This window comes from Patagioenas fasciata, chromosome 10 (assembly GCF_037038585.1).
Source record: "Patagioenas fasciata isolate bPatFas1 chromosome 10, bPatFas1.hap1, whole genome shotgun sequence".
Taxonomy (NCBI): domain Eukaryota; kingdom Metazoa; phylum Chordata; class Aves; order Columbiformes; family Columbidae; genus Patagioenas; species Patagioenas fasciata.
Genome location: NC_092529.1, coordinates 8,822,922 through 8,846,160, shown reverse-complemented (window position 1 = coordinate 8,846,160; position 23,239 = coordinate 8,822,922). Strand labels below are relative to the sequence as shown.

Genomic DNA, 23,239 nt, shown 5'->3' with positions numbered 1-23,239 from the left:
ACTGCCAGGAGCAGCAGCTGTGGCAATTTCTCTGCCTCTTGTCAAGGCATGATCTTTGAGGAAAGGAATCATCACCCCTGACATTCTCCTGCCTGAGACAGGTAGCCCACCAGACAGCAGCCTCCCACCCTGAGTACAACCCACCCTGAGACATCCAACAACAGGTTGGCTCTTGCAGTGAGGGATCTTCTTCCACGGCTAACTCAGAGCTGAGAGCCTGGAGCGCTCCTCACTCAGGTAGACATTTCCAACCCACCTTGATGGCTTTATCTCGTAGGCCACCATGCGCCTGAGTACTTGCCCTTCCACAGCAGGGATGTCCAGTGGTAGCTTGTTGTTACCAATCTTCTCATGCACATCCTCGCCCGTAACAGGTCCTGTGATGAAGCCCTTGTGCAGCCAAACCAAAGTGACAGAGATGGAGCAGGACTGCCAGGTGCCCGCAGCATGTGGAGGCTCTTGATCTCTTGAGGCAAGGTCCGGGCCATTTTCCACAAATCTCAGCCCTTTCCTCTTGCTCTTCGCCTCCACAAGCCATCCTCCTGGGATCACGGGCATCTCCAGCTGCTCTTCTATAGCTTGTTTGTCACCAGGACAAACTTAGGACATGTGTCACATAAATGCCCCCGGAAGGAAAATGGCACAGTGAAATAAATACCCCTTCATCCCTTCCTACCTCCTTGAACAACCTTGTCTTTCTGCAACGCCCCCAGCTCCCTGGCTTCATGGAATACATTTCACCATGAGCTAAGCTCAGCCTCACACCATCCCTTCACAGCTGAGAAAGCTGAAAAGAGAAGCTGAAGAACCTGACCTTGCTGAACTTGCACAGATAAAGCCACTGGCAGCCCAGAGCAAACCAGGATGCAACCGCCTCATTCCCAGACGAAACAGTCCTACCCTCCCCACTGACACGGACTTAATGTCAGGCTTACCAACCTCATTTAGAAAGCAAGGAAGGCCCCCAAAGAGGAAGATCAATCAGGTTTCAGCCTGGTTTTTTAAGGACGAATGGTTAAGATGATCACAACATCCATCAGCACATCCCCAGTACAGCATGTCAGCGAATTTGATGGCAGAAAGCAAGTTTCTAGGACAGAAAGATCTAAACTATCGGCTAAGTGCAGCCAACAGCGGAGAAAGACCGTTTGAGCCCCGGCTCAGCGAGGTCTGGGTTTGCCTCGGGTGCCAGAGCTCCCTCCTGGGCTCTGCTGCAAGACACTTGCTCATGGGCCACCACTCACCCTCGCTTCACTGCTCCTCCTGCTTCTCCTTTCTCTGCCCCGGGGACAGATGTCCCTATGTTTTAACAGCAAGCCCAAGCCAAGGACAAGCACTTCTCTGAATTTTTATGAACGAACAAGAGACATTACCCTGCAGGCTTCTAGGAAAGCCACCTTTAAAACCCCACGTCCAAGAGCTTGCACCTCGACTCCAAAAAGCCAGCAATTCTGTGAGGCAAAGGGCCAGTGACCCCAGTGAGCCCCAGTGTGGTGACAACTCCCGCCAGTGAGCTCAGCTAATGAATCCCCCAGAGCCTCCAGCCACCACATGCTGCCAGCGGTAGCAATTCGCCCGAGGAAATCCCCAGCGCAAACAAACAGCGCTGGCAGGCAGAAAGCAGAAGGCAAAGAGACGGGCAGGCTGCCTGCAGCACGGGAGGAGGTGGAAATGCAGGCAGAGATGAGCAGGGGGTAAGGGAGGAAAACACGCTGCACCGCGTAAATCCATTGGGGACCTCAGGACAGCTCCAGACAGCTGGAACAGCTTTGCTAGGAGGACAGGATGAGAGAGTTGGGGTGTTCAGCATGGAGATGGCTCCAGGCAGATGGTATTGCAGCCTTTCAGTGCTTAAAAGGGTCTATGAGAAAGATGGGGACACACTTTTTAGCAGGGCCCCTTACAACAGCATAAGGAGTAATGGTTTTAAACTAAAGGAGGGGAGATTCAGGCTGGACATGAGGAAGAAATTTTTTTACAATGAGGGTGGTAAAATATGGCCCAGGTTGGCGAGAGAGGTGGTGGATGAACCATCCCTGGCGACATCCCAGGCCAGGCTGGACAGGGCTCTGAGCAACCCGAGCTGGTGAAGATGTCCCTGCTCATGGCAGGGGTGGCACTGGATGAGCTGTGAAAGTCCCTTCCAACCCCAACTGTTCTACAATTCCATGAGCAGAGAGCCAATCCTGCTCCGCACATCCGCAGCTCCATCCCAGGAATGCTGCTGGGTCTGGAGGGGTTTGGACACTGGTTCTGTGCCCCACAGCACAGCATAAAGCCAGAGTTGAACTGATGCTATGGATACCACAGTAGCTCTCATCAGGAGACGTAGCTTTGCAGGGGAACTGGTAGGAGATGCAGGTTGGGGCTTCTTGAGGAGGCAGGACCCCAGCGAGGGAGGGACAAGCGAACGTGGTACCTAGAGATACATGTGAGAGAGGAGAAGGACGCAAGAGCAGAGAGAAATTGATGGCTGTGCTGCTCTGCTGCGAGCCCACAGCACCAGGCAGCTCCTGCAGCCACAGCAGCCGCTCCCACGCGGCTCAGCTCTGAACTGCTCGGCAGAGAAGTACCAGAGGAAGTCTTTCTCCAGCGCTGACCTCTCCGTAAGCTTTTGCTAACTCACAGTCTGGTTACTGTACTGCTGGGCAGACGTTACCCCAAGCTGTGAAATCGCACAGCATGAAAAGAAGAGCAGCTGGCCACAGCAGATGATGGATATCTACCTTCCTGCATGTCAAGGAGCTGCCATCAGGTCCCGGCAGAAATAAAACCCAGAGGAGCAGCTGAGAGTACCTGGCCATCCAGCGGCAGGGAGAAAGCGTCGGTGTCCACAGTGGGAACAAGGTCACAGTTTCCCTCCCTCCAGCCTTCCTGGGACTTCCTACAACCCCCGAAGCAGGAACAGAGCCTGTTGGCAAATGCACGAAGCTGGCAGACAGCTGCCGACAGGCTCGCTCTGTGAACAGCCACAGCGCATCCTCTTCACCTCTATGGGGCCAGGACACCCCTTTGGGTTTCAACTGAAAGGCAACAACCACCAGCACCACGCTGGGATACGGACTCCCAGACCGACCACTCTCCCAGATGCCTTAAAGGTTTGTCCTTGACCTTCAAACAGCACTTCTGCCTTTTTTGCCTGCAGAGTTGTGAAGATAAGGGAAATGGACACTCTAATAGCTTTACATACACCAGGAGATCTTCCGGTTGGCGGTGTGTGGAAGGGGGAGACAGAGGCAGAAGTTTCCAGGGGTCCTGTGAACACGTTATCACTGCAATAAGCACCCAGAGTCAGGGATGTGGAGCAGTTACCAATCTCCTGTCCCTGCTGCACTTGGCTCTGTCACCCCCCTTCATCCCCGTGGGGTCATTATAATTCCTCACATTAGCAGAAAATGAACAGGTAAAACCCTCCATCTGCAGAGGGAGCACCTGTTGGGCATTGTACAAGCCGTCAAAAAAAAAAAAAATCACCCCAATTATTCCATAGCATCAGAAACTCCCAGGTATCCTTCCGCTGCCTCAGACCCTTTGAAATGTAAAGCCGCACTGTTCGGTGTCATTTAATTTGGAGCTCAGCCTCAGACTGGCAGAGCCTTACTGAGCTTTAGGAGGAACGCAGTCATGCAAAATGTAGATGTGCCAAATCCAGATGTCAGTGGCCTGGAAGAAAAGCACACCCCAAGCCTCACCAGTGCCTCCATTTCATAGCCCCAGCGTCTCAGTTTTGCCATTCCAGTGCCAGGGGAGGCTGCTGCCAGTTCCTGCCCACTCTGTGCTGTCTCAGGACTCCCAACTCTCCCAGAGCATCAAGGAGCCCAGGAAAGGCAAACGTCGGCTGGGTTGGGGACAAAGAAAGGGGACACTGTCTTGGCACAGCCAAAGGCACTGGTCCATCAGGTGCTGCTCCCCTCTCGAGGATAACAGGTACCTTCAGTCTCTTACCAGTGCCAGACACCACAGAAGAGATTTGGAGAGAAGTCAGCTCAAGGGTGACAGAGGACAAGCACTGGCGCATCCCTGAGCCGGTCCCCAGGGAGCCGCTGCCTCCGCTGCCCGCTGCGGCCTGACAGCAGGGGAACGAACACCTTTTCTTGCTCTTATGCGATCAGGCAAAGAGGAGAGGTAGCAGATGCCTACCCACCCTGCCCGCTGGCCATAAAGGCAAAGAGGCTTGCCACAGCTTGCTGCTCACCTGGGATGGAGCAGGGGAAGCAGTGCAGAAAGCCTGGACATCCCCACCTGGCTGCAGACCTCCATCAGCTGCCTCAGGGCACTTCTAACCTGGAGACATCCCTGCCAGCTCTGGGTATGGGTGCTGGAGTTACAAATTGCCAATGTTTCTATCAAAGGCTCCAGTTTTCTCCAGTTTGGCTGAAGTAGAGAGGCTGTAATAAGCTGTCACATGCTGGAAAAGAAATGGGACAAAGGAGTCCTGGTGCTGAGGGCTCCCCGGCACTCTCCAAAAGCCTGTAAGCCAAGAATTGAGCACAGCTTGACCTGCCTCTTTCAAGGAGCTCACAAAGCAGGCTGCAAGCTGTTCCAGAGCCCTGTGATGGCAGAGGCAGCTGGAGACCACAAAGATGAACCCAGCCCTGGCAAGTCCGGAGGAGTTCAATAAGGCTGGGATTTGGCAGCATGATTTTCCGCAGCCTGTCGGGACAACGTGAGTTCAGCACCAGGTGTTTGCTCCTCAAAGCAGGATGGGATGTAGTGCTTGCACATAGGTCTGCACCTAACCATTTCACCTCTCTGTACCCTGCACCTGCTCAGCAAAGGCTGCAAGTCCCAACGGGTGCAGGCAGAGCGACAATCATCAGGCAACAGCATAAATAGAGAAGCACACGCTGAGCCCCTGAAAGCCTCCCGAGATGCGAGCGGCTCTGCAGACCACCATGCCTGCCGCTGCCACAAGGACTGACAGCTCAGGACACCTCCAGCCTGCTGCCTCCAACCACGGCCACCAGCACACAGCAGCACCAACTCAGACAGCATCCCGAGGGCAGGTGGGCAGAGACAGCAGGTCAGGATAGATATATAGACATCCCTGTCGAAAGAAGAGACCCTGAGGGACTCTCAGTGCAACTCTCCACAGCCTCGCTGGTGCTCCAGCCACCAGTGGAGCCCCAAAGCCCATGCCTCGCCTACGGCATGTCCGCTCTCGGCACAGGAAGGAGCGAGAGCTGATTCTGTTCTTTCGTCCCTGTGATCTGATCACCACCCAACCTCGCGACTCATCCGTCCATATTTTGACTCATTGCAAAAGAGAAGTGTTTTCTTTCACCTGCCCTCCCCGAATTGGAACCTTTCCTACATTTTATACCTAACTAGCATTGAAAAAGTGCAAGTTAGTCATAGCACAACGGTCCCTTTTCTAGAGGTAAAAGTGCCACTGCTTTCAAATGTATTATTTCCCTGCTCCACAGGTTTCAAAGTGGGAGCTTCACAGCCAGGGAAACTAGGCCAGCAGCATTTGCTGGAAAAGAGCAGTATTTCTAAGAAGCTGTTTCGCATTTGATCAGGTTCATTTTGCTATTTCTCAAGCCTGGCACAGCTGGTAAGGTCTGGCTCGAAGTGCTACGGGGAAGAACCAGCCCAGAAAAAGCTCATTAGGACACTGCTAAAATAATTGCAGAGAGGCAGATCAATCTCATCCTCAAATTAATTGACAAGCTGGCAAGGAGGGAAGACTCCAGGGTTTGGGACTATGTCGCTGCTCAAGAGAGCTGGACCAGTCTCCAGTGCCTGACCAAGAAAACCTTTTGAGTTGACTGCATCCTCTGGGATTCTCTATAAATACATCCAGGGAGAACACACGTACACACTGAGTCGATAAAGAGATCTGACAGAAATGCACTGTAGTACTTTACTCTACCTCCTTGCCCAAGGCAAACCATTTCAGTTCTTTCTCTCCCTCGGACAGCTAAACGAAACATCCCCAGCTTGCTCCGTGATCATTAATCCTCGCTGCTAAGGCAAGGCGGGGAGCAAATCTTTGTGACAATTTTGTAAGGCTGGGTAAGTTGTTATGCGTCTGCAAGCCCCAGCTTTCCCCAGCTGGGTGCTCCCCCCAGGATGAAAAAGACCTCCAAGCAGGACCAGCAGCTGGCAGGCAGCACTGGGCTGGGCTTTAGGCTGCTGGGCTGGGCTTTGGGCCGCTGGGCCAACAGGGATGCCTGTAGTTTGGCACGTGTGGGAAGGCAGGCTCTTGAAGCTTGCTCTCCTTTCAGAAGCTGTCTTTGGAAATACTCCTGGAAAAGGTGCTGGGATGGGAATAGGATCAAGATGCTGGGTATCTCAGGAAAGTACCTATGATGGGAGAGACCTGGGGCTGAGCTGCCAGCTGGAACAACCTCCCCAGGGAAGTGGTGGAGTCTCCATCACTGGAGGCTTTTGAGATACAATCGGGTGCTGGATAACCCCATCCAGGCTCCCTTTCCCACAAAAGGTTGGACCAGATGATCTTTCCAGGTCCCTTCCAATCTGAGCTGTTCCCATTCTGTGATCAATTAGAACTGGAGGGAAGCACAGCAGCCAGGAGCCTTCATCCCACACCAGCTGCTTCCTCAGGACCAGGACTCCTCTGCCTGCTGCCAGAGCTGATGCTTGCACAGACTCAAAAAGAAGTTGTGGAAAAAACAGGTGATTTCACATAAGACAAGCTGCAGAGGCAGGGAAGAAGCCTTTGTAATGATCAGAGCTCAAAGCTGGCCAGAAAACCTTTTTTTCTGCTCAAAGCTGCGTTTTTACACCTGCCCCCATGCAACCGAACGTCAGAGCTGGAACAGAAGCCGTGCGCTTGCGTGAGAAAAGGTGTTTGCGAGCATGAGGCGGCAGAGCAGCAGGTTTGGTGCTGGCACACAGACCAACCAGCCCGAGTCAGCCATGTCAGGGCAGCACCCAGCACTGAACATGAGGCACAGCCAGTGCTAAGTCACCGCTCACCTGCAATGACCATGGAAAAACTGAAAGCAGACGAGTAGTGGCCTGGGGGTGCCAAATTCCTCCTGGAGAAGTGAGAAAGCAGGGATATCTGCTGCAAGCAGCAGGAGACGTGATGCAGAGCCCCGGATCCCCATATGTTCTATTAGTGGCGCAGGAGGAGCGCGTTTCCCTGCAGACACAGGTTAAACGGACCTGCTCTGCTCAACAAGCTGACCCTGAGTCGGGTCCAAAGGTCCCTACGGCATTAAATGACATTGCCCACAAAAATGCTTCCACCTGGCTCAGCTCCTGGCCCAACCTCAAAGGCGTCCTGCCCTCCCCTGGACTGAAGGCAAGGTCACTCATACTCGCAGGACAGAAACATCTTCGAAGGGTTTTGTCACTGAAAGTATTTAGTAAATAGAAGTCACTGCAAACATACGAACTGATGCGATGTGACATGCAGCTGGGGGTTGCCAACCAGCAGCGAGCGAGCGGCCTCGCTGGACAGACGCTGCCGAAAACCAGCTGTCAGTGCAGGTCAGCAGAGAGGAACATGCCCGCGAAGGCACCAAGCCCGTGCAGGGACATCTCAGGTCCGATTGCCATTCCTGCAGTTCCATGTCACCTTCAAGAGGGGCTCAGGTTGGAGCATCACAGTGCCCAGCCTGGGATCAAGAGCTTCACTGGCTCCTGGTAGACAGCACCAGCAGCATCGGGGACACCCACAGCTGCTAGCCGAGCTGCTCTAGCGCTCAGTCACAACATCAGACAGGCTGGTGAGGAAACAGGGATGGGTAGGGAGAGACCTGTATCTTACTGGGACCCCTGTTCTTACAATGTCTTTCCTTAAAATCAGGTAAGGCCAAAATCTCCTCTGCTTACATCACCTGTTCTACCAGAAACAAGGTGCGTAAAGCCCAAACACCCACCAGCCCCCAGGCAATCAGAAACGCTTGCTCAAAGCCATTCCTGACCTTGTCCTCTTCTGCTGTCCCTTCCTTTCCCGTGGCCACCAGCACTGGTGGAAGACATCAGCAGCATGTGGCAGGTTGGACGCGACACCCCCTGTGCCTCAGTTTCCCTGGTTGCAGGGAGATGCTGTAAGCATCAGGCAGTGCTCCTCTGCCCTTCAGGGGAGCAGACTGTATCCCTAAGCCCACCAGGGTCCTAAAGGAGACAAGAGACTCAATCCACTATGTAGTATTCACGGATATGAGTGACACATGACAAACACAACACCATCAAGGGCTTCCTTGGTCATAGGATAAACCAAGCCAGAGCAGCATTTGAGTTTCTAAGTGGGGAAAATAAGTAGGATGGGTACTGCTTCTTCCCCCTCATTTCCAAACCCTGCTGCTGGCTGGCTGTCACCAGCAGGGAAAAACCAGGGAGGTGGCTTGTCATCAGTCCCCGACTCTGAGTCAGACCATAATGCTGAGGTCAAAAAACAAGAAAAATGAAAAAATCTGGAAAGGAAAAAAGTCACACATTCCACTATGAGTCTACACCGTCCACACCTCCCCAGGGTTTCCCACCATCTGCCATCTCCACCACCCGACTATGTACTAGCCACTGGAGCTGTTACCAGTCTGTGGCTACATCCACACTGGCCATACCTGAGGGACAACCGCTGAGGACGGCCCCAACCTGCTACTGCTGCAGCCCCCAGGTACACAACTGGTGGCACCGGGGCCAGCGAGGTCCCTCTGCAGTGCACAAGCCACGCGTGACCTGACCTACACACAAGGGCTACCAAAACATTGCCCTCAGTCTGTATCCTTACTCCAAGCCCTGCCAGCCCAGGGCCCAGCAGCCTGCCACACTGTCAACTCTGGTCTCATCTCTGCCATCAATACGGGTTAGACATATCAAATCTTCTGTGACTCTCAAGGGCTTTTTTTTCCCCACCCTGTCTTCATTTGATGCATGATGATTGCTTAACAGTAGCATCAGACAACTTCTTGTCTTCCTGGGAACTCTACAGACCTATATTCAGGTGCATGTGGACTTAAACTGGAGGTCATCCCACCTATCCAGGCAGCCGTGGTATCACCTCTCTCCCCAGCACCCCAAACCTTTCTCAAGGCACCCACAAACCAATCCCCATGGTCACCTTGGGGCACAGGAAAAGGGAAGGAGGGGGATGAAGAGCTCCATCTCTCAGAAAGCTGCAGGCATATTCTGCAGAGTGACCCACTGATGCAAGGAGGGAGGTGGTTATCTGGATGAGTCCTTCCAGGCCCACATGATGAGATGCTGAGGGTAGCAAAGCCACAGGTTGGTGGTGATAGATTCTGCATAAAGATATCCTGCTCCTCAGCCTCCCTGGGGTGATGGATACACAACTTTGGACGGCCCTGGCTCGGGAAAGGGCTCCACCTTGGTCTGTGGGCTTCAGCACATGGTCTCCAGCACTCACAGGAGACCAGAGGAGTTCATGAGGACAAGCAAAGCCACAGTTGAGAAACAGCACTGGCAGAGAGGGCTGGGCATCTACAGAACTTCCTAAACCCCTAGAGGAAAACCTCATGTGGGAGCCGATCGTTTGGAGATGCCACTGCCACTGGGTCTCTCACAGATGACAAGCTGGTATTCAAAATGGGTTCATCCACAGAACCCAAAATAAATAAACTAAATCAGCCAGGAGAAAGAATTTAAGTAGAAAAACATCCCAATAATTGATCCCTTTTTGAAATGTTCTACCAGCTGCCAGTCCCTGACCCCAACCACCAGACACAACCAAGCAAAAAGATTGCTCCACGGTTTTGCTGTTAAACGCAAACCACCTGGGATGGGAACACAGATCCACAGACCTTCATTTATAACAAGTGGGAGAAAAGCAGCATCAACAGATCTGAGCAAAGGCAGCAGCCATGGCAAGGCGGTCAGGGGAGCAGGAGTGGAAAGATGAGGTGCAGCCAAACTCGCCAGGGCACCGAGGCTGAGCTGCTGTACAAGACCAGGTGTAGGTTCCCAGTCCCCTACACACAGAAAGCCCTTCACATTAAGAAGCTGTTCGGGTTGCTGGCTAGGGACGGAGAGTCTGAAGGATCGCACAGATCCCAGGCACATCAGCCAGGGGAAACCTCGGTGGCATCGCTGAGAAGGGAGGAGCATTCAGCGAGTATTTCTGCAATGGATTTAGGACAAAGCCTAGGACAACATAGGCAGAGGACACGCATAAAATGTTTGCTCTTCTGTGGGAAGATATAACAAACGGCTCACAGGTGCGGATATCATACATTTAAAACATGCTGGAGTCTCAGCTGACAAGCTGTCCACATGTCAAAGAGTGATCTCTGGCCAGCTGGAGATGCTAGAAAGTCCCAGGAGAAGCAGCAGCCTGTACCTGCCAACATTCAAATGCATAAACCGCTGACTCAGGCAAGCACAGGATGGCAAAATAAAGGGATGGCTGCAACCAGACCAGATCACCAGAAAGGAAAGGAGACCAGCATAACTAATGCCAACCAACACACATGTACAGCTGTCAGATCCTCTTGGCAAATGTGATGTAATTTGGGGGGATTGCAGGCTTGACTGATAAATAAACCAGCACTTGTGCCATTCAGTTGAACTCAGAGAAGACGTAGGACTTGGTACCATTTCCCATTTTTAATGAAGAAACTACAACTCCATCAAAGGACAGGGGGCACATGTTTGAAGTCAGAACAAGCCCATGATTGCGGGGTGCAGCAACAGTGGCCAATATCTCCACCAGAGATCTGGGCACCACAGCAAAAAGACCATTGCTGAAATAAAGCATCCATTTGTGTTAGTGACAAATCGGAGAACTTTCAAAACTGAAAACTGGTCCAAAAAAAAGGTCCAAAAAGGGACCTAGGAATTAAGATTGGAAAATATGTCAGTGGAATACTTTGACTCTGTATATTTAGCTTATCAAAGAGCCAAGAGGCGACTGCATCCTAAACTGCGACAGCCGACAAGGGAAGCAGAGCTCACTCCAAGCTAGTGGCCAGAGGAATAATTAGATCACCCCAGCTCATGCCTGAAATAACGCGCACTGGGAGCCACAAGCCAGCAGGCTCTCCCTGGGCTTCTCCAAAGCCATTCCTGCCACCAAGTTGCTACAGCTTTCCAGAGAAAGGATGTCATCTTACCTGCTGGGGACAGCCAGGAGGGTTCCAGCCATTTCCCCACAGTTCCCAAACACTCACAGAAATGCCAGCTCCTGAGCCCCAGGAGAGCCAGGGGAGCGAGTGGGCACACTGCAAGGGCAGCCTGGCCGCAGCACATCCCACTCCATGTCAGCCTAACAAAAGAAGACTCTGACAGCCTATTTATTTTTCTTCATTATTGTTATAATTTTATTTTTAATCTTCCCTGTCTCTCTGAAGCAACAGTAGGCCAGGACACATGAAGCCCGGCTGCTGAAAACCGGCACCACTGCTCCTGCACTGCTCAGGAAACCTGATGAGGAGCAGCTGAGGGAACTGGGACTGTTCAGCCTGGAGAAAAGGAGGCTGATGGGAGACCTTATCACTGTCTGCAATTGCCTGAAAGGAGGCTGTAGCATGGGGGTATTGGTCTCTTCTCCCAAGTAACAAGTGATAGGACAAGAGGCAATGGCCTCAAGTTGCACCAGGGGTGGTTTAGATTGGATATTAGGAAAAACTTCCTCATGGAAAGGACTGTCAGGCATTGGAACAGGCTGCCCAGGGCAGTGGTGGAGTTACCACTCCTGGAGGTGTTTAAAAGGCATTTAGACAAGGTTCTTAGGGACATGGCTTAGTGCTAGAGTTAGGTTATGGTTGGACTCTATGATCCTGAGGGTCTCTTCCAACCTAAATGATTCTATGAGCCACAGGCAGCCCCAGTAACTTTCAACATCGTACCAGCATGTCCAGAGGGAGCCACACTCCTCCACATCCACCAGCCTTCAGCCTGATGTCCCCAACAGTTAACCTCAGGGGACACTGTGGGAAAGGCATTGGAGGGCCACCTGCGGTGGGGCTTCCTCCAGCTCTGCCCCAGACCTCCCCAGTGCCTCCCACCATCCTGCTCCCTCTGGCAGTTCCCAAACCCTCAGCTCCTTCACCCCACACATCCCCTCCAGTCTCCTTCTCCTGTATTTTTCAGCATCTCCAAAGCTTTCTGCATGCTCTGTTCTCACTTTCCACTCCTCTCCCCTGCCTCCTCCACCTCCCTCTCCATCCCCTGCTCTCCCACACCTTTCCTATGACTAGGCGGCCATGCCATCCTCCCTCCACTCCAGATAATTCCCTCTCTCCGTGGGAGCCAGTGTTTCACCCCTGCCACTGAGCACCTTACTTTCATGCCTCCTGGCTTTTGCCATCCTACCCACCTCCTCTCCGCTGCCACCAGCATGGGAGGGCAGAAGGGGGACTCACATGCTCTCATTACTGGGTCCCTTCCCAAAGCAGGCACAGCATGAAATAAATCAAGCAAATCTCTGTCTCGCTGCTGTCTCGGGTTGCTTAAGGGAGCTGGGCGTCAGGGGTGGGATGAAGGATGCTATTCGGAGAAGCTGTCTCTATGGCAACCCCCATTCCCACCACCAAGCGGACACAGGTCATCTGTTTCCATGAAAGTTTTAGTTTTCCCCCTGCCTCCCCATCCCTCCAGCCCAGGTAGTGCCAGCACAGCCCCAGGGGCACAGGCGGTCCAGCCGGCAGGAGAATCAGCAGGGGGGGGCAGGGAGGGGGGGAAAAGGCCTCCAAAGGCCCCAATGCTATGTCAGAGGAAGCCAAGGCACCCCCACAGTGCAGTGTGCAGGGACCAGCAGCACCCACTCCTCTCTGTCCCACACCAGCAAGGCAACCCCACTGCCTCCCTGCCTGAGTCCCCACGGTCAGCATAACATGGGCAGGGCAGCCACGCTCTGCCACAGGACTTAGCGATGGACACAGGCACACACCCCAACACACGTGCCCTTGGGACTGGGGTAGAGATGAAAATGCGTCACCTCCCTCTGCATGTGGCCCTGGGTGCTGCGTTTCTGTATGATTTCAGTTATTTATTTTAATTAGCAATAAGCCACTCCCACTAAATGCTGCCAGGTGCTCCCAGAACCACCCGTGGTTCCCTTTCTAGCTCTAACAGCTCCATCTCTCACGCAACAGATGCGCTCACCGGGACCTTTCCCGAAGTACAGCAGCGTCAGCCCCGCGCCGCCGAGCGCTCCCGCAGCCAACCTGGCGCTCCCGCCCACGCCAGCCCCCTCCCCACGCACCCACGCGTCCGCCGCAGGGCTGGCAGCAGTGCCCAATACCCCCGCACCAAAACAGCCGGCAGAACTCCAGGGAGAGTCAGAGAGAGGATGGAGTGAGGAGAGAATGGGGAACTGGTTCTGTTCTCCACCAGCTCTCCAGCATGGGATGAGCACGAGAAGCAATCTCAGCCACTGCCGGCATCTTCCTCAGCAGCTGCGTAAGGTCAGGGTGGACAGGAGGGTCAGCAAAGAGCCCGCAGCTGAAGTTGTGGGGTTGGCACCCAGGCAGCCATCCTGCAGCACAGCACAGGCTGGAGGGATTCGCACGGTTCCCCCACAGGGCTGGGAGTTTTGCCAAGAAAAGCAGGTGTATAAATAGTGTGTTTCAACATGAACAAACAAAAGTGGCAGAACTCGACAGTCAGATAAGGCAGGGGCTGAGCGTCAGCCCCTCCCCAGCATCCACCTCCTCCAGAAGGACAGTCCCTTCCCTCCGCCACCCAGCTGGCCAGGACCATCTTTGCTCTCTGGAAAGCTGGGATCTGGAGGTGTCTGTGTCAGATGTGCTGCTTGGGAATACCCTTGCTGCAGCTGGTCTAGCAGCCAGAGCATGGCAGCAGAGCTGGCTTCAAAAACACCAGAAGCAGGGGGGACAGCCGCCTGCTCTGCTCGGGGGCAAGGATGAGCACAGCCCAGCAGCCAGCTGCCCAGCCAGGGCCAAGGGCCACAAATTTCCATGTATTGCCTGAAACCAAGTTTTAATAAGCCCATGGGACAGAAAGCTTCTAGCTTCTCCCTCTGCCCCTGCAGAATAAAGCTGCCCCATGGGTGAGGCTGACACTCAAAACAGAAGCTTTATGGCATGATGCATTACACCAAAGGGCCACATACCTGCCAGGTCCTAACAACAAGCAAGACGCTCAAGGGGAAAACCAGCTTTTATCTCTGCGTTAAGCAGAAAAGCAGCAAGTCATCAGATGAGAACTTGCTTCTCGTAAACACAAAACAGCAGAAAAGACACCCCTATGAAGCAAATGGGAGGACATCCCTGCTGGGGAACTACCTGCCAGTTTGCAAAAGGAGGAGATCTTGATGATAGTACCCTAGGGAAAACATCAAGAGATGACAGATCTGAGCAGTCCCATCAGCTGTTGGCAGGAGAAGCCTCTGACAGTCCACCAGACACGTGAAAGGCTCTTCATGGTACACTTGCTTACCTTGATGTAGACGTCAAGAGCTGGGTGGACACGGTTGAGTGCTAGATGGATGGACAACGGCGTGGTGTATGGGAAGCTTGCCATGACCACGTGGCTAGGAGCAGGGAAGGTGAAGATCTTGAAGCCATACTTCTGGAACCGCTTGATCTGCTCTTCTGATGGTTTTGCATCTCCCTCACACAAGATTCGGCCTATGGCAAAGCGGCACTTCTCTGGAGACACCTAATTGATGGAGACAGACAGATGGCATCAGGAGAAGAGTCCCCTGGACACATGACCCACCAGCATGGGCCACCAGCACTAAGCTGGAGAGAAATCCAGAGGCTGCTGGGTCACTCCTAACCAGGCACACTCAGTCAGGCACAGCTTCAGGGGTGGGGAAAATGAGGCACATAAGACTTGCATGTTGTCACCGAGCTGTTTGTAGCAATACAGAGAGAAACACACCCCCTTCCATCCTATATCACAACAAGAGGCAAAACATACAACATGCTCTTTCCAGATTTGGGGATGGCTCCCATTAAGCTAGGAGGCTACAGGGCTCCCAGCCCAGCAAGGGGAGTGTCAAAGGCTCTGCTACCGGCACAGTGATAGCCCACAGGACTCCTGCCATCTCCATGCCAAAGCTGACCCAGGTTGAGGCTTTCATTTCTGATATTTATCAAAATCCCACCTCTCGAGTTCCCATTTACCTGTGGCACTTGGCAGGAACATGGCAGGGGTGGAAGAGCCTGGCAATTTCCCCCTGAGGTACCACCAAAGGACAGGATGCACCTTCCTATGGTCAGGGAGCCCAGGTCCCTCCCCTAACTCCAGCCTCTGTCCCCAGCACAGCTGCCGTCCTTTCCACCCTCGAAGAGATGGCTGAGGAAGGAGCCAGCAGGCAGAGACAAGGTTCCTACCCCCAGGGCACACTGGCCTAAAAGACAAGCCCACGAAGAAGAGGCAATATGGGGGCATACAAGAAAGGAGGCATCATCTGGGTGTTTCTGCTCCTGCCACCTGCCCTCAAGCCTGTTGGATGGAGAGACAACATGGCAGCAGCGACCAGGAGTGGCAGATGCATGTGCCTGGCCACCCTCTGCTGACCATCCCTCTTCTGGCAAGGCCTGGAGAAACAAAGTCTCCAAACTCCCACCATACAAGGTGGCAAAACTCACCAGGACCTGCCAGGACACCTGACAGCAGCATCAAGACAGATGGACACCCTCTAGGTACTGACATCACGAAGCAGAGAGAGGGTGCAAAGAGACCAGCGTGTTACCACTCACCCACTTCCCATCCCCATGTACCCCCCAAGGAGAATTCTGCTCTGCGCTCCCCAAACCTCTGCTCCCCACTCCCCAGTCTTGTCCCTAACTTTCCCAGTGCTAGAGCTCAGCAACATCTCCTCCCGCAGCATCAACCACCTCACACTGCACTCCTCACCCTCCCTTTCCCTCAAACACCCTCCAATGTTGCACAGCAGGATCATCCCGGTGGGGAAACATCAGGAGATGCAAACAGGCAGAAGCCAGCCCGTCAGCAGCAGTGTCTGACAGCTCGCTCTTGCCCTCCTGTGCTGCCAGAGGGAGCTGCAGACTGGCTGAGCGGAGCACGGCAGCTTTGGGGCCAGAATGGAGAAGCAGATCCAGCCCAAAGACAGAAAGAGGCAGCAGTAAAAGGCATCCCTGGGGAAAGGGCCAGATAAACCAAGGAGGTAAAGGAAATCTAGATAAAATGCCTTTAAACACAAAATCCTTATTTAGATCTGGAGCGAATGTAACCCTCAACCCCAGAGGAATCAACTAAAGGACTTGTGCTGCCAGAGTGGGCAGCACCATCGGCCAGACATGTTCGCTTCCTCCCTTCTTAACTTTCTTTTTCATAAAAAAAGCCCTGCAGGTGCTTTCTCAAGGGCAGCAACAAGGTAGATTTACCTCCTCCCCTGCATGGCAAAGCCCATCTCAAGGGAAGGAAGGAAATACTCCAATTAAAACCAGCCTTTCCCTAACAAATTCATCCTTTCAGGATTAGCAGATGCTGATTAAAGCTCCTGTTCCCCCAAGCACAGAGAAGACAGAGAAGGTCTGGCAACTTAGTTAACCTACTCATCTGCAGCTCTGCCTATGGGAGCAAATCCCATTCCTGCATCCAGAGAGCGTTTTGGACTCATCCATCCAACACCTGGGCCCAGGCTGGGTGCTGAGCACATGCCCACGCAGACTGCAGGCAAAAGGCCCTAGCGTGTGTCTACAGCTGGAATGGAGCACAAACCCGCCCGTCACATCCAGTCCTTGCTAGAGGAGTTATTTTTGTTCCTGCCAGAGGTGGGAGAAGAGGGAGAAGTCCTCTGGGCAGCTAAATATTAAATAAAAAGGAAGAGGGGAAAAAAAAGTGCAAATTAATATTAATCTTGTCCATTAAAACACATAAAACATTGCTGGCAGGGGTTTGGCAGCACTCGAGGAGCATCCTTGTGTGAACGCCAGAGAGCCAGGAGCCAGCAGAGAGCCCTGGGGATGCCAGCAATGGCCCCAAGGCCTGGTGTGACCCCCCAGCAGCCCGCATGCTCTGGGCCATGGGTCTGCCCCCAGCCCCGCTCCCAGCTGAGAGCCAGCACACAGTCACTGCTCTCCAGCTCTTGCATCCCCATCCTCTCTCCTCACAAGAGCCTCCTTTGGACACAAGTCCACCAGTACAGCAAATGCCACACTGGTACCTGCTGGTCATCCTTCCTGCGGCAGCAACGGGAGCACCAAACCTCCCCAGAGCTGGTGGCCAAGAGCCCAACAGGAGGGTCTGCCTGGCCAGAGCCCACTGGCCCTCGGCCAGGGACACCACAGGCAGCAAGCACGTTCTGCTGCCTGACGACAAAAGGTCTATTTTTGGTGACAAGTCAACATCTGTGGCGGGTGGCCAGCTCTGGGCGGACCAGGCTCTGCCAGAGGGTGCTTCACCAAGGTCAGGAGAGCAAGGAGGACGAAAAGGAAGAGGAGGAGGTCACCTCTTCCAGGCACCATCCCTCCAGGGGAAAGGCAGCCTGGGACACTGATCCGACCCTGCTGGACCTCCAGGAACAAGGGGCCAGCATTGAATGTCATCTCCTGCACCACCACGGCTACAGCAGGTACAAGCACACAGGGGTGCCTCACGGAACACCAGAGTGTTCAGCGCCTGAGCCAGCACACCCAGCAGAAGTGTTGCAGCCACCAGGCAAGGGACCCAACAAAAACTGGCCCCTTCTTTAGCTGCCTGGAGGGAAGGCAGCCCTCTGCCCCTCCTCACTCCCAGCGCCCTGCCTGACCTGCCCGTCAGTGAGACGCAGATCTGTGCCAGAACAGGGCAGCACCGAGCACAGACGCCAAACCCTTATGACAGCATCGACTGCCCCACTCTGCCCCGGGGGAAGAAGCAGCAGCACTGGGGTCCTCAGCTCCAGAAGACAACTTTGACACAAGGACAAGGACACAAATTAGTGGCAGGGAAACTGGCCACTCTGACCACATGCACCCTAGCGCACCAGGCTCTCCCCATGGCTCCCACCCCTCACACCCTCCAACACAACACTTCTGGAAGACTAAAGTTTCAAGCACATCTAGTCGAACCCTGCCTCTGTCTGAGGACATCCAGCCCCCTTCCCAGGCCAGGAACAGGCACTGCACTGCCTCTTCTCTGCCCCCATCATCCAGAAGCAAAACCGGGAAGGTAAAGATAAGTCAGCTCCCCAGAGGATAAAAAGACACAAGGTGGTTGAGCACACCAGGCTCTGCTGAGCAGTCAGCTCAGTGTTTTCTCACCTCCGGTATCTTCCTGCTACAGCACTCCAAGGAGCCACTCAGCACGTTTTCATGGACACGTTCCCTCTAACAGGGTCCAAACCCTTGGGAGAACCATCTTGCAAGCAATGAAACAGGGGCAAGTACTACCTAACCAGTCACCCCCAGAGCAGAAGCACTGGGCAAGAGCTATCAGCCAAGCACAAGCCCTGCACCAGCCCCCAGCACACATGCCCAAACACATGGCTGCTGGCCACCCCGCTGTCCCTCCCCACCACAGCATTCCTCCACGGTCACACTAGCTACAGCAGAATTACTGAGGAGCCAGGCTGTCTGCCACAGACAAATGCCCACCTGCTGTTATCCAGAGACCCCAGTGCCACCAAGCATCAGCAGTCAGGCTCCTCACCCCCCAGCAAGTTCTGACGAGCTTTTGTTTGCTCCTCGTCCAGAACCACAGCTGTTGGAGCACTGAACTCTGGCTGGCAGCCATCAGGCAGCGCACTTTCTGCTCACCTCAGCCTGAAGAGCATCATGGAGCACCTGTTTCATCAGACAGGAGCCCTCAGCATGTACCACCTGAGGTTTCAGTAAGAACTCTCAGGGGATGTAAGGATGACAGGGAAGCTCAGAAATACATAAGAGCACTAGAAACAAGAGAAGGAGTATGGATGATGTGACAGCAAGCTGAAGTGACCATCTGCTTTCAACCACAGAGTGACAAGTCCAGAAGGAGTCTTGGCTGCACTTCCTGCAGCCAGGGGATCTGTCAAGGAACACTTTGCCTTAGGGTCATGGACACTGGCCTCTGCTCCATAACCAGCTCCATTATCCTGCTGATAACTTGTTCAGCAGGAGCTACCAGAGGACAACAAGCTTTGCTTGCCCAACGCCTTTCAGTCAAGGTTATCCAAGAATCCATCTGCTTTCAGGTGCCTCTCTCCACAGAGCATCTTCTACAGATCTATGACACCTTGTGAACCCCAGTGCCCATCTACAGAAGATGAGCTGCAAGTGCCTAAAATACAGTCAGGGAGCATCTCGAGCCAGGAACCCAGGTGCTGACCACGAGAGCTTGCCAGCCCCACCAGGCACACCTTACCGTGTGAGGGTTGTCGTAGTAGACGCCGATGGAGTAGAGCTTCGAAGAGATGCTGCAGCCGTCCGTGAAGAGCTGCCCGGAATCGCCGTACGGGCCCACCCTGAACTTGTAGGCCAGCGTGATGCTGCCAACAGGCGGGGAGCCGGCACTGACAACCACCTCCGTGAAGAGCCCCGAGTAGACAGCGAAACCAAAGACGGTCAGCAGCAGCAGCGTGACCAGGACTGCGATCATCCCGAGGAGCACCCAGTCGGACATGATGGACCTGTAGTGCTCCAGGTTTACAGATGTACTAGCAGCAAGAGGAGAAAAAGGAGGGGAGTTAACCCAGCACTAGGACAGCAACCGCTCTCTGAAACTTCTTATTTGCAGCAGAACACACCCACTTCCAATTGCTCTTTCACATGAAGCTTATAAGACAGTGAAGCCCTCCCTGGAACCTCCTGTATATTAGTCCCATGTTGCATCAGCCTCTTCCAATTGGTCACCAGGTACAAATTATACTGCTTCTGCACCCCTTGGGAATGAGGTAGTTATGGAGGGGGGATGGAGAGGCACTGTCCCCATTGCCCCCAAACCAGCCGCACTACTCAAGTTCAGCCTTGCATCCAGGAGACTAAAAACCATCCTGGGAGCCCACATCACCCAACAGACACACAGCACTGGGCTAGGGATTTGGGACCATAATAAAATAATTTATCATTTATAGATACCAAATACTGTGATGAGGGCAGCCCCTTTGGCAAAAAGTCTAGAAGCCCAGGCCTTTAATGACCCAAACAAAGACCATGCTGGTCCAGAGCTGAGCTCTGTATCCAGATCCAAGCATCCAGAGAGGCCAGGAGGAAGCTGAAGACTCAGCTAGAACAAGCAGCCCCAACACACTCAGGTGCAACAAATTATCAGTATTCCTTTTAGATGTCTCTTTTTTAACCTAAAAGAGTTTTTATAACCCCAACCAAGGCCTACTGTTTGGCGTCTCTTTGTTTCTTGCGCTGACTGCAGGACACAGCAGCCTGGCGAATGCCTCCTGCTTGTTTTCACCCACCAAGCACAACCACTCTGGGGAGTTGTGACCCAACCCAGTGCAGGAGAGTTGTTTGTGTTTTATTCTCCCTTGAAATGTAGGTCTGGTCACAAGGGCTGGTTGCGACGTTCCCCTGGGACTTTCACAGGAACCAGGTTTGAAAGCAAAGGTTGAAGTAAACAATTCACCTTTACCTCTGTGTTATAAACACACTTTGTGTAAAAAAACAATCGCTTGTGGCAGCTGCTGCTTGCTCAGCTTCATGGCGAGAGAAAAGCCACATCCTGGTAGGAATCGCGGGCAGTTCTGCCCACCCCGGCGAGCTGGGGTGCACCAAAACCAAGCCCTGCAGAGCCAGCACCGCCGGGCACCGTCCCGTGCCACCGCCCTACTCACCTGAAAAATCAGCTCAGCCCAGAACCAGTTCACAACATCTGATCCACAAGGGTGTGGGATCCGCAGTGCTGCAGCAGGAAAAAATAAATATCATTGCTTCCTTTCTAACTCACGAGGCCAAAAGCCAAACAGAGCGATGGCAGAGCAGCCAAAAGGCGTCTGGTCACCTCTGACCTGCTCCCCAGAGAAAGAGCATCCCCAGGAGCGCTTTCTCCTGCAGGACCCCAAAGGTCAAGATTTCTTCCCAAAACGCTGGGGCCAAACGCATCCTGCAGCCACCTCTGCTGGCACGTTCCAGCCCGGGTGTCCCCGGCTACTGTGGGACACCTGAGCCGCATCTGGTGCTGCTCCCAGGTGACCCCGGAGCAGGCGTTCCCACACCTATAGCTAGGCCAGAGCCACACATCTGGCACCAGAGCCACATATCTGGCCCGACCCCGCAGCACCTCGGCTCCTCCCCATCACCGGCACAGATTTATTGCTTGTAAATCACGGGTTTGGCGGTTCCCTGTGAGACCGACGCCCGGCCCGCGGGCCCGAGCACAGTCGGCCCCGGAAGGAAAGGGGGAATTCTCGGCTCCACTTCCCGGTTCCCGGGGCCGGTTCCCCACCGGCGGCAGGCGCGGGCGGTTTCCCACCTGCCCGTCCTGGAGGCCGAGCCCCCGCGGTGCCCGTGCCCGGGCGCGGGGGTCAGACCCGAGCTGCCCCAACAGGTGCCCGCGGCGGGCGGCACCGGCCTGCACAGCTGCCGGCCCTGCCTGGTTGCTGGCACCGGCACCAGCTGCAAGTCCCGCCACCGGCCTGGCCGCCGGGCAGGAAGGGACCCGCCGAGCCGGCGCTCCCCGGCTCCCAGCAGGCCGCGGCCTGGGGGGAGCGGAGTGGAACGGCGTTGCCTGCCCGGCCCCGCCGCTGCCCCGCAGATTCCCCCCGTCCGCGCCGGTAACAGCCGAAGAACTCCCGGTGCCCTCCGCTCTGCTCACCCGGGGCTCGCCAGTGACGGCCGGGCCGGAGCGCTCCCGGCGCCTCGCTCGCCCCGCCCCCCGCCCCGCCCCTTTCGCGCGGGGCCGCCGGGCCCGCCCCGGCTCCGCCAGGCGGCGGCTGCGCGCGGGGCCGGCGGAGGAGGGGCGGGGCCGGTGGGAGGGGCGGGGCCGCTGGGCCCTGACCACCGGCAACTGGGAGGGGCGTGGTTTCCTGCGCGGGGCGGAGCTTCCGGGGACAGTGGCGCACGCCGCGCTTCAGTCTGCCTTGCCGGGGCAGAGGAGGCGGCACCCCGCGGATGAGAGAGGCCCCTTGCCGGGGGGCGGGCAGCACCGGAGCCTGGTCCGGCGGCCGCGTCCCGGCCGGGCGGTGCGGCGGGGCCAACTGCGCTCCCAGTGCCTCCCGTTTCTTCCCAGGGCCTCCCCGCCACGCAGCACCCGCGGCCCGCAGCCTGGGAGCCCCTCGCTGCGCCGCGGGGGTGCAGGGCCGGCGGGGCTGGGCCAGCGCTGGGCAAACAGGAAGCCCCGTGGTGGGGGACGCACCCGCCGCTGTCAGGGCGCTGAGCACAGGGCTGGGCCGGCCGAGACAGCGGGCAGATAGTTCAGCAGACACGGACAGCACTAGTCAGCAAGGGGGAGAACCAGGAGAGTTAAGAGTTAGGCATTTGTTTGATTCAGGGGGTTTGGGGCTTTGGCCAGAGGTTCTCGGCTCGTTCGGCAGCCTCTCAGCGCTGTGCTGGCGTGGGGCACTCCCCAGCAGTGGTCAGGAGCTGAGCGCTTGCTTTTCCATCTGCTGGGCCTGATTACCCAGAGGGGAACTGCATTAGCTGGTTGCTGAAGGTCTGGAAAGCTTCAGCCAGCACAGGAGCAGGTCAGGAGCACCATCGCTACCTCCAGCTCTGCTGTGCTTGGACAGCTGCCCCATGGCAGTGCCACCGTCACCTCCACCTCACGCCACCTCTGGGAGCCAGTGCCGCCTCGCGGCTGCCCCACAGCACCGCAGAGCCCACAGCCTTTGCCACTTCCCAGGCAACTCCTCAGATCACCATTTCTTTTCAAGGAATGGAACCAGGCACAGTACCTGAGAGGAGCACAGTCCTCCCTACCTCCTTCAAGAGAGACGTGCTAGAAGGGTCCAGACTTAATTCCTGTCTTCCTTTTCTTCCACCTGTATAAAAGCAACGTTCACACTGAGCTTTCTCCAGCCCTCTTAGCAGGGAATGTTTGCTCTCCACTGGCACTCCCAATAACCTGCCCAAGCCACCTCCAGGTGCAGCAACAAGAAGCGGTGAAGTTTGCTGCTGTCTCTCCTGCTGCAGCATCACATCAATTTCCCACACATCTCAACCCCCTCCGTTGTGGCTGAGGCAGTTCCAGGTGCTGCTTTTCACCCATGTGAAGCTGAAGAGCTTGTTTATGAACAGTGGTTTGAAATACAGTAATACTTGCCTTTCTCCAGCAGTTTTCTAGAGAGGATCTTGAGGCTCTCTGTAAACTGGAGGCCCTCCTTGTATTGGTGTCACAGCTCTTTTGCAACTGGAAGAAAACACTTCAGCCTGGTTATGTGTCTCGCCTGGAGCCATGCAGTGAATCACAGGCAGGAAGAGGAACAGAACTCAGAAACCCTTTAACTGGCAGCTCT

The 23,239-nt window shown here is 54.8% G+C and overlaps 1 protein-coding gene across 1 annotated transcript in view; it reads right to left on the bottom strand.

Annotated features, from left to right (window-relative positions):
* TEX264 (testis expressed 264, ER-phagy receptor) overlaps positions 1–21,736 on the bottom strand; it is a 37,943-nt gene extending 16,207 nt beyond the window's left edge. The window contains exons 1-4 of the mRNA XM_065845692.2: positions 21,601–21,736; positions 20,621–20,688; positions 19,198–19,489; positions 14,338–14,559 (exon numbers count right to left, since the gene is read on the bottom strand). Of these exons, the coding sequence (XP_065701764.1) occupies positions 14,338–14,559; positions 19,198–19,455 (480 nt within the window). The 5' untranslated portion in view covers positions 19,456–19,489; positions 20,621–20,688; positions 21,601–21,736. The remainder of the gene's footprint in view (positions 1–14,337; positions 14,560–19,197; positions 19,490–20,620; positions 20,689–21,600) is intronic.
* Positions 21,737–23,239: the final 1,503 nt, after the last annotated feature.